Genomic DNA, 17,522 nt, shown 5'->3' with positions numbered 1-17,522 from the left:
CCGGGCTGTATAGATTCTGATATGTATCACATTCTCAGGTAACCGGGCCGTCCGCCAATTTAGCTTATATTGACCCCAGCGGCATAATGTGGAAAAACTTAGCAAAGAACCACTTTCTGATATACCAAATGTTACATATACGCATTTGCGTCGTATTCTTTTACAGAAGAAAGTTATTTTGCTAATTAAGTTTAAGTAAAACAAGAGCTGTGTTTGTGAAACACAATGCCCCCTACTGCGCCGCTTTAGAGCCATATATTTGACCTTTGACCTTGAAGGAAGACCTTGACCTTTCACCATTCAAAATGTGCAGCTCCATGAGATACACATGCAAGCAGAATATCAAGTTGCTATTATTAATAATGCAATAGTTATGATCAAGGTTAAAGTTTTGGGACAGAATGGCAGACAGAAGGACTGACAGGCCGAAAACAATATATCCCCGATCATTCGATCCGGGTGCATAGAAAAAATCTTCAGTGTTGCCAAGTTTGAACCCAATATGATTTAAATAAACATGCTTGATGACCACTAAACAACGTTTAATACATATGGGCCATGCTCTGTGAAAAGGGGGTTTAATGCATGTGCGTAAAGTGTCATCGTTCAAAGAAAATGTTTACGGCCAAACACAGACACTTTAGACACGGACGGACAATACACATTATGGTATCCCAACAGCTCACCATGAGCACATTTCGCGTTAAAGAGACAAGATAGATTCCACGCCAATTGTGTATTATATGACCAGCACTTACTTGAGAGGACGAGCCCCAAATGTGCAGCCAGCTCCTCTTGATCCTGTCTGTGAACGTAGTCGAATATGCTGCTTCCTGCCATCTCCACCTGCAAAGACCACAAACAACAGTTACGGTCGACCTCCTCTTTAAAAAACAACACTTCCTCAGTCTATGTGAAAAACCAGTATAATGCTAAGTGACCCTTCTTGATTCCCATAATATAGGTCAGATTAATAAACTTATAAGTGATACTTCTCGTGTTCGATAACACTAGATAATCGCCTTATAAGTGACGGTTGTCGGGATCGATAATACCAGATCATATCAACCTAACTTTAAAGACAGTTCTCGGGTTCGATAACACCAAGATAGGATAGACCCATCACCTTATAACAGCTGGTTACCGATTTCGATTACACAAGAACGATTATTGGTGACAGGTCACGGGTTTTAGTACAAAAAAGGACACATGAATCACCTTGCTAGTGACAGACTTCGGTTATAAGTATAACAGGACAGATCAATCGAATTTCTAGTGAAAGGTTTTAGTTTAAAACACAACATGACAGACTTTTAATTTAATTCGTGTGTTTGTGTGACATGTCTCGGTTTTTAATACAACAGTGTAGATAAATGCTAAAAATATGTATCGGCTTCAACCAAAATATATATGTTTACCAATTTATGAGTTTATGCGTTTTCTTATTTGTATATGCTTTATATTTCTTTTTACCTTACTTATTATCTTATTATGACTTGACTCGGATACAACTAGGCAGATCAATATCCTTGTTTGTGACAGCTTTCTGTTCAAGTATAACATAAGTATAACATGATAAATCAATCATCTGGTGAGAGTAACCCGGTTTGAGAAGAGCGAGACAGTACATTAACCTATGTAGTTACAGAAACATTGTTTGAGTACAACATAAAAGATCAGTTACCTTATAAGTGAGATGACACAATTCGAGAAGAGTCATTCACGTTATAAGTAAGATGACATTAGTACAACAATACAGTTTGAAACTGTATGACTTAAAAAATACCAGTGTAATACGTCTGTAGAATATTTGAATAAAATAAGAAAAAAAACTTTTCCTATACGAAGGTTATGTGCTATCTTTAATGCAAAGGGACTTAATGTGTAGAAAACATTTGCACTGGCATTAAGGCCCTGTTCTTTTAGCAAGAAACGATGTAAATAAAAATATCTAAACCTGCTTAAACTAGCATAAATAACACTTTTCGATTAATAAATCTTCAAAAACTAAACTTTCATAAATCATGATATATCGCCCGATTGGTGCAAACAGTACCATGTGTTATTTGACCAAATCTCAAATGGTACATTTTAGCACCAATAGGGCGATATAATACAATTCAGCATGAAAACATTAATTTGTATTTAAGTGGTTGAGTTAGACATGTATTTTATGATGTTACACTAATGTATCGAACATGTTAAATTGTGGTTAGTTATTGCAAATTATCCATGTTCTTATTTAAAGTAAAACATGTAATTTCTGTATTGTTTCTAACGATAGTTGCAACTGACCCGGATTTCACGATAGCATACATGGTCCAAATGGTATTTGAATTCACAGCCGTGCTTGAAATAGCTTAAAATACTATTTTTAGTAAATAAAATTCCAAAAGTTGCCAAAACCCCTGTCAAAGGCTTGCGGGCTGTAACCAGATTGAACATTTACATTTTTATTTCATTTTAGGATGTTGCATACCAAATATTATTTGAATATTTTAAAACCTTCCAGAAGCACAGTGTTATAGAGTGTTAAGATTAAAGCGATAATAAATCTGCAAACAATTTTTGTTACTGTTTGTCAAGTGCCTCTGCAAGTGGTATGATGCCAGCCTGAAGGACACTAACAACATCAGTAAAGTAAAGAACCAACTCCAAGATGGCCTGAACCTTATAGACCAGACAGGACTTCCAGGCAAGTTTAAGGCATGGCTGTACCAACACGGGTTATCTAGGCTTATATGGCCCCTTATGCTGTAAGAGATAGCTACAACCATTGTAGAAGGATTCGAGAGAGTAATCAACCGACATCTCCGGCGATGGCTTGGTGTCCCTCTAATTTCACCAGCTTTGGACAGTATGGCAGAAGCAACCAATTTCAACTCCCAATGACCTCACTAGTTGACGAGTTCAAGGTCGCCAATGGATGACTGGTGGTAACCCTCAAAGAGTCATCAGATGACATGATATGGAAGGCAGGCATCGAGACAAGCACAGGGCGAAAGTGGTTAGCAAGCCAGGTAGTCGACCAGGCAGAAAGCAGGCAACAACACAAAGACATCATAGGAACCTTTACTGTAGGAAGACAATGCCTTGGCAGTACAAATCCACGACGCTGGAGTACAGCCGGTAAGAAAGAAAGAAGCCATATGGTCCAGCAGGAAATCAGGCTTTCAGAAGAGGAAGACAGGCGCACAAGAGCAGTCGGAATGGGAGGACAGTGTGCAGAGACACAATGGCAGGCCACAGAATGACACCTAACATGGGCAGACATTTGGCACTACGCACCACTGCGACTCAAATTCCTACTGAGATCTGTATATAATCTGCTGCCATCTGCAGTCAATAATCACAGATAGGGGTTAGTGTAAAAACCCAAAGTGCCAGCTGTGCGACAAACTAAGAACCATGCAGCACACCCTCTCATCTTGCCAGACAGCGCTAACACAAGGCCGCTACAGATGGAGGCACGACATGGTCCTCAAGGAGCTAACAGACATACTAGAGCGGGGAGAAGGAAGAGAAGACCAACCAAAAAGAAGGCATTACCAACAATCAAATTCGTCAAGGAGGAACAAACACAATGTTTCTATTTGGATATTTTACAAAGTCTACAAGAGCCATAAATAATACTATTTTGTACATGAAGCTTTACTACTACATTTGTCAAGTGTAAATTGAATAAATGCATCAAAAGCATAACAGGAGTAAATAAATACATTAAGTATGAATATGATAACTTAAGAAAAATATCAATTTCAACAAATAACTTTGACAGAGAATGAAAATGTTCAGTGCTATCGTCTCGCAACTTAATATTTCAATTTGATGATTTTTGTACTTTTTGCAACCTCCTACAAATTATGCCATTGTGTTGTATTGTATGGATAAATTTATATGTGTTGCATATGCATCTTTTTCATCTCTTATTGTTGTAGTCATTACCACTTGTTATAAATACTACTTGTACCGTACCGTTACCTAAAGAAAAATGTTTGGCTATGCCATGTTTATATGTTAGTGCAATTAATGCATACTTTTATTGTGTATACATACTGGCAATATCATCTTTTTTCTCTTGTGATGATAATAGATTTTTGTGTGTGGCTATTTTCATTTGTTTTCCAACTTAGAATTTCAAGCAAGTGAAATAATACTTTAATTGTTTAAATATCTATATATGTATACCTAATGCACCTTCCTTCATCTCTGATTGCATTAGTGTATTATATGTAATACTTTATATGTACTTATATGCTGTTTTGAAATAATACATGTTGGAAAAATACTTTCTTGCAATATTGGCACTTGTTTGATTTAGTTTAGGTTGCCAGATAATCGCATGATTAAATGTTTAAAAAAAATTAAAAAAACAAATTTTTTACTAAGCGGATTTTAAAATATACTTATCCAGCTATCAAAAGTTGTTCGTTAGCTATAAATTTGTCATTCACCTTTTCTTATCATATTTTTAAGTCAACATAAAAGTGATTCCTTACATATCCAAAGAAATGTGATTCCACTGTAGTTTCCACCTAGTTTAAGAGCTTTCGAAACTATACGCTTTAATGATTTATTTGGCTTTTCTGGAACGTATAAAATGAACTATCATATAATTTAATGTTTCCTTGTTAAGTTAGTCCTTAAAGTTGTTTCATCAATTTTTCTTTTCTTTGCAGTAATTGTTTTTAAGGGCTTCGACTGACCTTATGAGCTCTTTGATCACCAACCTACTATATACCACATGTATTTTCCTCTTAATTCCATCATTAACGTTCAAAACAAAAGGTTTCTCGTACTTGTATACATATACATTGTTTTGGGGCTATTGTGTATTCAATCAACTAAAAAAATTATATTATTATACACATATTAGTACTATGGACCATAATTTAGTTGGTAAAGTTGATGGGTGTGTTATCATTAGATGTATAGGAGTGCTAAAGTCATACTGCAACAATCAAAAAACTCTTTCTACTTTTTTCTCCGTATCTGACTCTCCCGTTTCCTCTCTAAAAACAGTCCCACTGTTTTTCTGACAAATTCACTACGGCAGTTGCGATTTTTTTTTAAACAATTTTCTTGTCCATTCTCCTTCTATGTGGCGGCACAACGTCCCATACTTTTTTAATTTTGCGACAATAAGCGCATTTAACTTCCATGAAGATTTAAATTTCTTTGCCACGATGGCGAATGTACTATCCTTTTCACTGTTTGGTTTATCTTCTTCCAACTAAAGCCTTTTTTCCCGCGATGACCCAACCTTCTCGCATTCTTCGATGTCTTTGCATGTTTAATAATAATCATGGCTGACAGCGGTGTATTCACTTCCCTCGATCCTGTTCCCAAAAATAGTTTGCGAAATCTGCTTTTTTTAAAGGAATTCCAAAATGAAATTATTGAACGCCTCATTCTCGGCCATATGCGAAGTTTTCGTAGCCGGAGCTTTGACTTTCGTGGACATTTTTTAAATCTTGCTCTTAACGACAACCATATTTAATGTTAATTTTCACGCCCATCATATTGGACAAGATCGCCCTACGTGCAAACAACTCTTTTAATTATTTTAGGCAAAAACTGCGTTATTACCCATTGAATACAAGGTCTAACGGTATATATATTCCTAATACCTGTAAATCCTCCAATAAATAAACACAATTCCGCAGTAAATTGCGAAAACAATCACACTGCGTTTGACAAAAACGTTCGCCCTGCGAATAGCGGGAGCAGACTTGTGCGCATGCGTAGCAGTTATTCTATCTCAGTTCTAATTAACGATGACATAAACTTAGAAGTATTTCAAACAACCTTTAAAGTCATCCAATTATTCATACATCTACACTTATAAACGAATATATCGTGGGCTTAGCGCAAAACGGTTGTAACTCCATTTTTGGAAATTTTACAGGAGAGACAAAAAACTGCCCAATTTTTTAACAAATTTCTTGCTGGATTTTATTAAAAAAGCATATATTTGGTTAGTTCCAAGCAGTGTTAAAAGACTCATTTCCAATCTGTAGAATAATTATGGAAATAGACATTTGAACATGTTCAAGTTACAACCATTTTCCACCTGAAATTTTGGAAAATTGCATTTATTATTTTTATGCAATAGGGAAGTAACTCAAGTTACAACTGTTTTCCATTTTTAATTTGGGCAGATTTTAATATTTATTTGTGTGTTAAATGGAAGTATCTCATCATATACTCTTTATTCTTCATCATTAGTAAAAGAAAACAAAACTTATAAGTTACCATAAACTTTCAACAATCATAAAACACTTTTTTGAACAAATACAATCATTTTAGTATGGTGTATAAAATGTATTCATAATTATTCCACACATTATTGATATACGTTTTTTTATAATAAAATTTGTTGTTTACTTTAATAAATAAAATTAAATGAGATCTTTAAACGATTTTTTTAACTATTCTAGAGATCTACATGATCAGCTAAGATTCAAACTTTGAGGTATTTATTTGATCCTTTAGTATACATTACCGAAAAAGTTTGTGATTTTATACTGCAGTCTCGACAAATGCAATTAAAGAAGCGAAAAATAATATTTCCAGTATTAAAAGGTTTTTACTCAAGCCAACTTAATTAATTAATTAACTTATTTCCTGCCATTCATGTACATCATTTTCTATAATGCTTATATATAATACTATAATTAATTATAAAGAATATAATTATTTTTTCACGGTTCATTCACTTGATTTTTGAATGAATAAAAAGGAATTTAACACTATGTTGAACATAGGTAAATTAATAAAATTAACAATAAAGAAAGTTCTAGAACATGTTAATTTTGTTTCAAAAAGGTAGAATTGAGATTTGGAAAATAGCATTGAGACTTCTAAGTATGTACTTGTATTCAAACATATTTTAGCATCACAATTATTCCCTTGTTACTTTGTTCAATTTGGTCTGCAGTTATTTAACATAAAAGAATAGCTAAAGATTTGATACCATAAACGCTTTAACTGGGTATAACAGCAAAAGTAAAATCATTCATCAACATGACTTGTCAGACTGTTACAATTATACCACTATGTGGCAATGACTGTGTCAGACTGTGACAATGGTACCGGTATGTATTATGTTAGACTGTGACAATGGTACCAATATTAAGCATGGCAGATTGTGACAATTATATCAGTACATAGCATGTGAGACTAAGACAATGGTACTAGCACATAGCATCTGAGACTGTGACAATGGTACTGGTACGAAGCATCTGAGACTGTGACAATGGTACCACTATATAGCTTGTCAGACTGTGAAAATTATACAGAAGGTAGCATCATTGCTGCATGTGAGACTGTAACAAAGGTACCACTATGTAGCGTGTCAGACTGTTACAATTATACCAGTACATAGCATGCTAGACTGTGACAATGTAACCAGTATGAAGCATGTCAGACTGTAACAATGGTACCATTACGTAGCATCTGCGACTGTGACAATGGTACCAGTATGTGGCATGTCAGACTGTGACAATAGTACCAGTACATAGCATGTCAGACTGTGACAATGGTACCAGTATGTATTATGTTAGACTGTGACAAAGGTACCAATATGTAGCATGTCAGACTGTGACAATTTAACCAGTACGTAGCATGTGAGACTGAGACAATGGTACCAGTACGTAGCATCTGAGACTGTGACAATGGTACCACTATGTAGCTTGTCAGACTGTGAGATTATACCAGTGGGTAGCATTTGAGACTGTGACAATGGTACCACTCTTTAGCTTGTCAGACTGTGAAATTATACCAGTGAGTAGCATTTGAGACTGTGAAAATGGTAACACTACGTAGCGTGTCAGACTGTTACAATTATACTAGTACATTGCATGCTAGACTGTGACAATGGTATCAGTATGTAGCATGTCAGACTGTTACAATGGTACCAGTATGAATCATATGCAACTGTGACAATGGTACCAGTATCTAGCATGTCGGACTTTGACAATGGTACCCAGGACTACGTGGCTTGTCAGACTGTGAAAATGTTTCCAGTATGTAGCATGTGAGACTGTGACAATGGTACCACTACGTAGCTTGTCAGACTGTTACAATTATACTAGTATATGACATGCTAAACTGTTACAATTGTACCAGTATGTAGCATGTGAGACTGTTACAATGGTACCAGAACGTAGCATCTGCGACTGTGACAAAAGTACCAGTACGTAGCATGTCAGACTTTGACAATGGTACCAGTATGTAGCTTGTCATACTATGAGAATTATATCCGTATGTTGCATGTGAGACTGTGACAAATTGGTACCAGTATGTAGCAAGTCAGACTGTTATAATTATACCAGTATGGAGCATGTGCGGCTGTGGCGATCATACCACTACGTAGCTTGTCAGACTATGAAAATTATACCAGTGGCTAGCATGTGAGACTGTGACAATGGTATCACTACGTAGCTTGTCAGACTGTTACAATAATACCAGTACATAGGCTTTTAGCATGCTTGACTGAGACAATGTAACCAGTATGTAACATGTCAGACTGTTACAAGGGTACCTGTTCGTAGCATCTGCAACTGTGACAATTGTACTAGTATGTAGCATGTCAGACTGTGACAATGGTACCAGTATGTAGCAAGTCAGACTGTTATAATTATACCAGTATGGAGCATGTTCGACTGTGGCAATTGTACCACTACGTAGCTTGTCTGACTGTGAAAATTATACCAGTGGCTAGCATGTAAGACTGTGACAATGGTATCACTACGTAGCTTGTCAGACTGTTACAATTATACCAGTACATGGCATGCTAGACTGTGACAATAGTACCAGTATGTAGCATGTGAGACTGTAACATTTGTACCAGAACGTAGCATCTGCGACTGTGACAATGGTACAAGTGCGTAGCATGTCAGACTGTGACAATGGTACCAGTAAGAAGCTTGTCATACTGTGACAATTATACCGGTATGTAGCATGTGAGACTGTGACAATGGTACCATGCAGTGCGTAGCATCTGAGACCGTGACAATGGTACCAGTACATAGCATGTCAGACTGTTACCTGTACGTAGCATGTCAGATGGGGACAATGGTACCAGTATATAGAATGTCAGACTAAGAAAATTGTACCAGTAAATAGCATGTCAGACTGAGACAATAATACCAGTACGTAGCAATTTAGACTGAGACAATGGTACCAGTTTGTAGCATGTCAGACTGAGACACTTATAATAATGATGCCCAAAAGGTAGGAAAAAGATCAATCGCATTTTGTTCTAGTTTCTGTCTTATCATTTTTCTTATATCACAATTATATTTGAATAGTTTGTATTTGAATTCAGAAAGAGGATTAAAGTTCATTATTTTTTAAATTAAAATAAGCTGATAAGATAAACTTGTTTTGACTTTAACTCTGTTGAATTACAATAATTACAATACAAATATTAAATGATTTAAGAAAGATGTAAAGGTAATTATGTATGTTCTTGAGAATTAAAAAAAAATTAAAACAACCTTTAGAATGTCAAGGCCCACATGGCAAGCAAATCAAACAGTGATGTCATATTTATGATGTCATAAACTAAAGATGTAAAGATGAGTTACTTCCCTTCCAACATTGTACACTGTAATTTTTTGTGCTCAAAGGTTGTAACTTGAGATACAACTGTTTTGCATAACAAAAATTATCCAAAATTAAATACAACCATAAGCCAAATACATGTTTTCATGGGTAAATTTTCAAAATATAATCTTAATATCTATTTAGGATGTGTAAAGTAAAAAAAAAACTTGAAAAATGAAAAAATATGATTTTTGGTAAAAATGTGAGTTACAACCGTTTTGCGCTAAGCCCACGATATTTGAATGTATTAATATATTTATTTATATTGTAAGTACAATGTGTTGTGTTATACTGACAATTGTAAAGTTTTTTGTGATTATAAATAAATAAATTTCCTTATATGATAGCCAAACTTATGTATAATAAAATGTACATGACGTGATTTCTTGGATAGTTGTGCTGTATGACAATTTGCACAACTAGTCCAGAACAATTATTTGGAGATCGTCTTAATCAAGGCCTGAAAATAGTTTCGTAAACGGATGTCAAACTGTGCAGCATGGACTTTACATCATGAAGCTTGTGTTTTATATTGAAAATAACGCTTCGTTTTAGGGGTTGTGGGAAGAATATGTCGACTATATCGGTATATAATAAGTAAAGAAGATTACATGCCCGTGAAAAAATCATTGAGTGCGATACAATCCACAGAACGCGACAACTATGATGTAATCTATTTGTTATTCTCCTTCTTACGATAAAAAGCACGATTAATAGTCACAAACGCAAATGCTTTATAAACTCCAAATTTAAAAATAACATCATCTTAAAATATTCTTATAATTACCTAAACATATGACGTCGTGTACATTAATGACGGCCTTCAAAAGTCCTAATTTTAGTACTTTCACACTGTGGGGTACGGATAAAGTTGTCTATATTTTATACCAAAACTACATCAATATTTATATTATATTATCTATAGGAATTTAATGAAGATTTATGTATAGAGTTAACATATACTAGATCAATATACAATTATATAATATCTTAATTTCTATACGGTGACTGATGACCTTATCATTTGATTGTTTTTCATTTCGACTCGTGTTTCCCATTTCACATTTTAAATGTGCAACCTCACGAGGATTGGACAGCTCTTTCCTTGAACAGCATGACTATGATCTGGATATCAACATCTCAACTGATTATTACTAGCGAAGTTTAAACGCATATTAGTATCAACTCATCGTGGCCTGAAAAGCTTTAATACTTGTAATATGGTAAGTATACGACAATTTAGTAGTTAAAATGTATTGTGATACAAGTGTGTACTCTGCTATTCTCTTATTGCAGTTTAATGTGAATTGTGATGCCAGGGGACTTAATTGTATTTACACTTAAATGTATGTATAAATCTCGGCAAAAGTGAGCTTTGGGCGCAATTTAACCGGATTTGAACCCCATACGCTATGATTAGTATTTACCGTTAAAAGGTGGTGACTCGAGCTTTAATAACTGTAATAATTGGTGTTTGTTTTTGCAGGTGTTTAGTTCTATGTCTAAAATGTATGGCAAAAAGCAAATTTACTCAAATAAAGGACTTTTAAATGATGATAAGAATGATCTCCTGCTGAAGCAACTTGAGTTTCACTTTGGTCATAATTCAGGACTTAAACCTGTGAACAACTTCGTGCACTATCGCCTTATTTTGTAAGCTTTCATCACTCCGAACGGTCTCCGAGTATGTCCATAAAACAACGAAAATTAAGTAATTCATTTCTTTTCTTTGTAGATACCATGTAAGCATAGCATTTGTTTTACCTTTGAATTGATAATGAAGTATTCACTGTTTCCACATATTTGATCATATGTTTGCACAATTAAATATTCTATAAGGAAACTAAGTTACACTATGAATAGTATTGCTTATGTCATTTATCTTAACTGAGTAATAAAACACTATGTCCCACGTGTACATGTTATTAATATTTGAAAAGGTGTCTTTTGGGCTACCTACACAAGGGCGATATAGCGTGTTAAATATATCGTGCGTGGCCGCGATTGTCAAGAAAAATATCGTGCGTCGCCGTGACTGTCAAGAAAAATATCGTGCGTCGCCGTGACTGTCAAGGAAAATATCGTGCGCCGCCGCGACTGTCAAGAAAAATATCAAGTATCGCTTCGTGTGTCTAGTGTCGCCCTTGATGAAAGAAGTGCGAGATTATAGATGGCACTATCCGGATTCCGTATAAAAATTGTAGCCCGATGATTTATTATTGTATTGAAATGAGTTGTTTCTGCAATCTTTTTTTTAAATCCTTATAGTTCACAAGACGAACGGGTTTAGATTATTTATGTTATGTACCCATCATTAGGCTGGCTAAATTATCTCGGACAGACTTTTTTCTTATAGTTCGTATTCATACTGAATCGAGCAGTCGTTAAGGGGTTACACTTCAAATTGCATTCAGGTCCATTAGATGACGGATTTGCTTTTTATAACTAAAATCTACGTTGTATTGTCAAAGCTACTTGTTTAAATGTTGAAACTTAATCACATGACGCGATATTAAACCAGTCGAGTTCCGCTTGGTTATAAGCCCGAGGCAAAGCCGGTCCATTGTATTCCGCCTGACAACGTGCTGACGGTGACACGGTGTAATTGATATCCAACTGTGGATAGCGTGTACGGAATGACAAAGAAGGCCCCCAAACTAGCTCGCTGATTTCTAATAATCTTGAGCGAGCATTGTTTGCCCATTTGAAAATCGAAATCGTTTACATCGTGAAGCTACAACTAATCCCCATAAACAAGAGCCAATAGGCCCAAGTAGGTTTCGCCTAATTAGCTACCGATCATGACAGCTGCCTGCCTACAAGAACGTGAGTAAAAATGTAGTAACAGCTCACTTTCGTAAGATGTACGTTCTACAGAACATGGTGTAAACAAGAAATGTGTTTGCCAGAAACACAATGCCTCCTTACACGCAGCTTTAATGCCATATATTTGACCTTTGACATTGAAGGATGACATTGACCTTGACCTTTGAAGTTTCACCACTCAAAATGTGCAGCTCCATGAGATACACATGCAGGCCAAATATCAAGTTGCTATCTTTAATATTGCAAAAGTTATGACCATGGTTAAAGTGTTGGCACAGAATGACAGACACATACAATTACAGACAGACAGGCCAAAAACAATATACCCCTAATCAATCGATCCGGGGGCATAAAAAGGTTTACAGCTGATGTTAGATGTACTTTATGTAGGCATTTTAATCGTTACATAGTATACATATTTTATTACTCAGCTTAAGAAGGGAGAGTTTAATGGAAATGTATGTCTACTTAATGTAATGAGTAGATGGGAATTTTACTTAATCGAGCAGCAGTATAAGTGTATTAAGATAAAGTTATTTTTTTGGCCTCAAGAGTTGTAACGATCTAATAATTGAGTTGTAACGATCTAATAATTGACAACGAACATCAAACGACTTAAGACGACGGACTTCTGTCATTGACTGATCTCAATATTTCACCTTCAGTTCTTTGTTCTCAGCTAATCTATCAAAAGGTGCTTATGGCACTGAAGGTAGCGTCTGAGTTCAATATACAACATTTCTTCAAGGATTCATCATGGTTACCTAGTTGTTGAACCAATTTGGCGAAACATCAAAATTCTTAATATCATCAAGATTAACATTCTGAACATATTTCGCCAAGTTAAGGTAATACATGCGCCTTCTAGAGTAGCAAAACAGTTTTTTGCAAAGATTTGACCTGATGACCGAGTTTAGTACGCACTTGACTAAGATTCGAACTGAGCCTAGATGTTGTAAGGCAGAATACCTCATCTTGTTCATGTAAGGCCTAAATATGCTAACGACATGTAATCTTAATGAATGGATTCAGACGTTAGTTTAATATTCATGAATGGATCTACGCAAATACTTGAAACAGTTAGCATGTAGAAAATTGCGTCAAAAGGCAATGACTACACTACTAACATAATGTGTTCTCCTATTAAGATACCACAAGCATAACAGTGCATAACAAGCACTTACCTGCGACAGGCCTAGGTAAATGGATACTGTTTCGGATATATACAGAAATCGTCCATCGCTTCCCAATACAAATGCGAATCCATCTAGCGACTGAAACAACACGTACATAGATAAAAGTTAGTTTAGCGGGTGCATTTTTACTATATAATAAGTCAGAACTGTGTGTCGAACATTCTTATTTAGTTAAGAAAAGAATGTTCCCCATGTACAAGCGTAATGATCGCACGTCGAACATTATGTATCCATTAAACCACTGCAACTGTTTTGTTTCATTTCCGAGATAGGGAAGCGACGCTGGCATACACAAAGCGACAGTCACGAACGAACATTGGCATTGGGATAACGTTGACTGAATATGGTAAACGAAAAGTCATGTCGTCGTTGTGACATTATATGAAGTATCCATTCTCATTTCCTTGATAACCGCGTTTTAACTTGTTTTGAGCTTTCACATCCCATCTTTCAAACACGATATCATATACATCAAACTATGTTGTTAAATACTCGCGGCGATGATGTTTGGCATTTACGAGGCTTGTAACGCGACATATGCACCTCGCGGAATACACGTGAGAAAACGCGTCTTTGCGATAGGAATACGGATCGGATGTTCCTATACGGCGACGCGCAATACTATTAGCATTTTTTAACCCATTTATGCCTAGTGGACTCTCCCATCCTTTTTAATTTGATCAATTTATTCCAAAATTAGGGATTTCTAGTATATTTATTTCTATATTTAGAATATTTCTTACAGAAATTCCTTAAAGCAAACAGCCTAGACGCTAGGCATAAATGGGTTAACTTGTTTGCTGCTAACAACTTGGATGCCATAAAATTAAATCCACTCTGCTAAGCTACTACCATTCAGTAAGTAACGTTTAAATCATCCATATATAAAGTTGAACACATAATGATTTTTTGGTGAATAAAATGTTAAGAAGTCATATCCTAAAATAGCTTATATCATCAAATACAACATTAATTTTGCGTCTTTCGTCAAACAATATATTTATTTTAAAAAAGTACAATCACACAGTTTCTTCTAAACGGACAGAAGTGTTTAGAAAATTGTTAACGTTTCCTAAATGCATCGATCGTTTCGTTAAGATTGGAAATCAATATTGTCTCCAGAATGTTTTCATTACTTTTCGTCAATTGAACTTATTGACCGCTGGTAAGTCCCACGTGACACAATTTTTCCTTCAGACAAGAAATTGTTGGGACAAATGTTCTTACAAAGTTTCATGAAGATTCATGCAATAAATGCGGCTACTATACTAGTGTCCACACGCATTTCTTTTACCTTGATACAGTGACTTATTTGACCCTGTGACAAAAGGCGATCAAAAACGCCAATATTAAAAACCTAATATCGCCAAGCTAAAAGGCGTACAAACGCTTAAAAGGCGTATTTACGCAAACTTAAAGGTTGAAAAACGCTAAAAGAAAGTCGTAATGACGCCAAAAATAAAGGCGCACACACCCTAAAAAGTCGTACAGACGCTAAACAGCGTAATTACGCACGCTGAAAGTCGCACATACCTCCGTGTGCGCGTTAAAGCGACTTAGCACTATTGAGGCGTTTGTACGCCTTTAAGTTCTCGTTCATGTTGATAGGTCTTTGTTCATACGCATATATAAGCGTGAACGCCTGTAAGTTTGGCGTAATTACGACTTTTTTAGCGTGTTTATTCATTATTATGTCTTTATTTTGCGTTATTATGCCTTGTTTTACGTAATTGCGTATCTTATTAAGCCGTAATACAAGTTAATTAGCGTTATAATGAGTTCGTTTGCATTCATACGTGGTTGTGTGCCTGGAAACGTTTTTTTACGCGTCAAAATAACTTTGCTGCAATATTTTATTAAAATTGTATGTAGTACTTATAGGATGTCGTAATTATACCCTATTGTTGGTTAATAACAGTGAATCCGCTACTTTTAATTTTCAGGCAAGTGACGTTTACCAAATTTAATCCAATTAACAAAGACGCAACGGCAGATATACTGAATGAACGAGAGTTAACAAGAATATTATCATTTAAAAAGTGTATGTTTAATAAAAGGTATTAATTCAAATCATTTAATAAGATATTAATTTGTATAAGTCAATAGAAATGATTAATGTACGTATACTTTTTTATCGGCAATAAGCTTTTGTTCTTATGATAAGCATAGCGCTTTCTATTTTTATACGCCCGTCTATGACGGGACGTATTATGGTATACCCCGCGTCCGTCCGTCCGTCCGTCTGTTAATGTCGTACGCTACGTCAAATATCCTTTGACAGATTTTCTTCAAATTTTAACACAATCTTAATATTGATAAACCCTGATCCCCTTTCGTTTTTGACGGAATTCTGAATTGTCGTTCCAGAGTTATGGGACTTTGTTCGTCAAAATTTCGTGATTTCATTGAATGTCCTACTGTAGCTATATAAAAATGTTAAAGTTGTTATAACTTTGGTATGCTTGGACCTAGAGTCTTGAAACTTGACATGAAGGTTGGCCAGAACTAGTAAGTAACCACTGGACATTTCAAGGTCATTCATTTGAAGGTCAAGGTCACTGTGACCTTGAATGTAAAAATGTTAAAGTTGTTATAACTTTGGTATGCTTGGACCTAGAGTCTTGAAACTTGACATGAAGGTTGGCCAGAACTAGTAAGTAACCCCTGGACATTTCAAGGTCATTCATTTGAAGGTCAAGGTCACTGTGACCTTGAATGTAAAAATGTTAAAGTTCTTATTTCATGTTATAACTTTGGTATGCTTGTACCTAGAGTCTTCAAACTTGAAATAAAGATTGGCCAGTACTAGAAGATGACCACTGGTCATTTCAATGTCATTCATTTGAAGGTCAAGGTCACTGTGACCTTAAATGTTAAAATGTTAAAATTGTTATAACTTTGTTATGCTTGGACATAGAGTCTTCAAACTTGACATGAAGGTTTGCAAGCACACTTAGATGACCACTGGTCATTTCAAGGTCATTCATTCTAAGGTCAAGGTCACTGTGACCTTAAATGTTATTGTTGTTCATGTATCCTACCGTAGCTCAAATATCCCCCGATGGATTTTTTATACGCCCGTCTATGACGGGACGTATTATGGTATACCCCGCGTCCGTCTGTCCGTCCGTCCGTCCGTCCGTCCGTCCGTCTGTTAATGTCGTACGCTACGTCAAATATCCTTTGACAGATTTTCTTCAAATTTTAACACAATCTTAATATTGATAAACCCTGATCCCCTTTCGTTTTTGACGGAATTCTGAATTGTCGTTCCAGAGTTATGGGACTTTGTTCGTCAAAATTTCGTGATTTCATTGAATGTCCTACTGTAGCTCAAATATCCTTCGATGGATTTTTTTCAAATTTCAACACAATCTTAATATTGATAAACCCTGATCCCCTTTCGTTTTTGACGGAATTCTGAATTGTCGTTCCAGAGTTATGGGACTTTGTTCGTCAAAATTTCGTGATTTCCATGCTCATGTACTTATAAAATAAACCATGTATTCAAATACAAATAAACTGAAGTAAAAAAATGATTCAAAGGGTTATTTATTACCTTACTACTTCATTGGCGAACGACGGGCGTATCATGCGCTCATGGCGCAGCTTTTATTATTTATTGTACAGACATAATTATTTCTGGAAAATCACACGATAAACAGGGCATAATGCTTGACATGAAATACGTAAGGATGCTGTGCTTTATTTGTGATGACCTTGTCCATTAGATAACTAGTTTGATGGGAGATATCATCAAGTTTTCAGGCATATAAATACACTATGTACGGTTAAAAGTAAGGAATTTACTCTAACAAGGCGATTTCTATAAACAGATGGTAAGACGTAATAATTTGGAAAAATACGCTGTAAAAATTACGACTTGGT

At 35.5% G+C, this 17,522-nt stretch overlaps 1 protein-coding gene across 2 annotated transcripts in view; it reads right to left on the bottom strand.

Annotated features, from left to right (window-relative positions):
• Window positions 1-17,522, bottom strand: part of LOC127870836 (neuronal PAS domain-containing protein 3-like) — a 68,787-nt gene that overhangs the window by 15,179 nt on the left and 36,086 nt on the right. For both annotated transcript variants that reach the window (XM_052413368.1, XM_052413369.1), the window contains 2 exons: window positions 13,623-13,712; window positions 759-846 (listed from right to left, as the gene is read on the bottom strand). In XM_052413368.1, coding sequence (XP_052269328.1) covers window positions 759-846; window positions 13,623-13,712 — 178 coding nt within the window. The remainder of the gene's footprint in view (window positions 1-758; window positions 847-13,622; window positions 13,713-17,522) is intronic.

Source organism: Dreissena polymorpha, chromosome 3 (assembly GCF_020536995.1).
Source record: "Dreissena polymorpha isolate Duluth1 chromosome 3, UMN_Dpol_1.0, whole genome shotgun sequence".
Lineage (NCBI taxonomy): Eukaryota > Metazoa > Mollusca > Bivalvia > Myida > Dreissenidae > Dreissena > Dreissena polymorpha.
The sequence above is the reverse complement of the archived record's forward strand: the minus strand, read 5'-3'. Positions and strand labels throughout refer to the sequence as shown.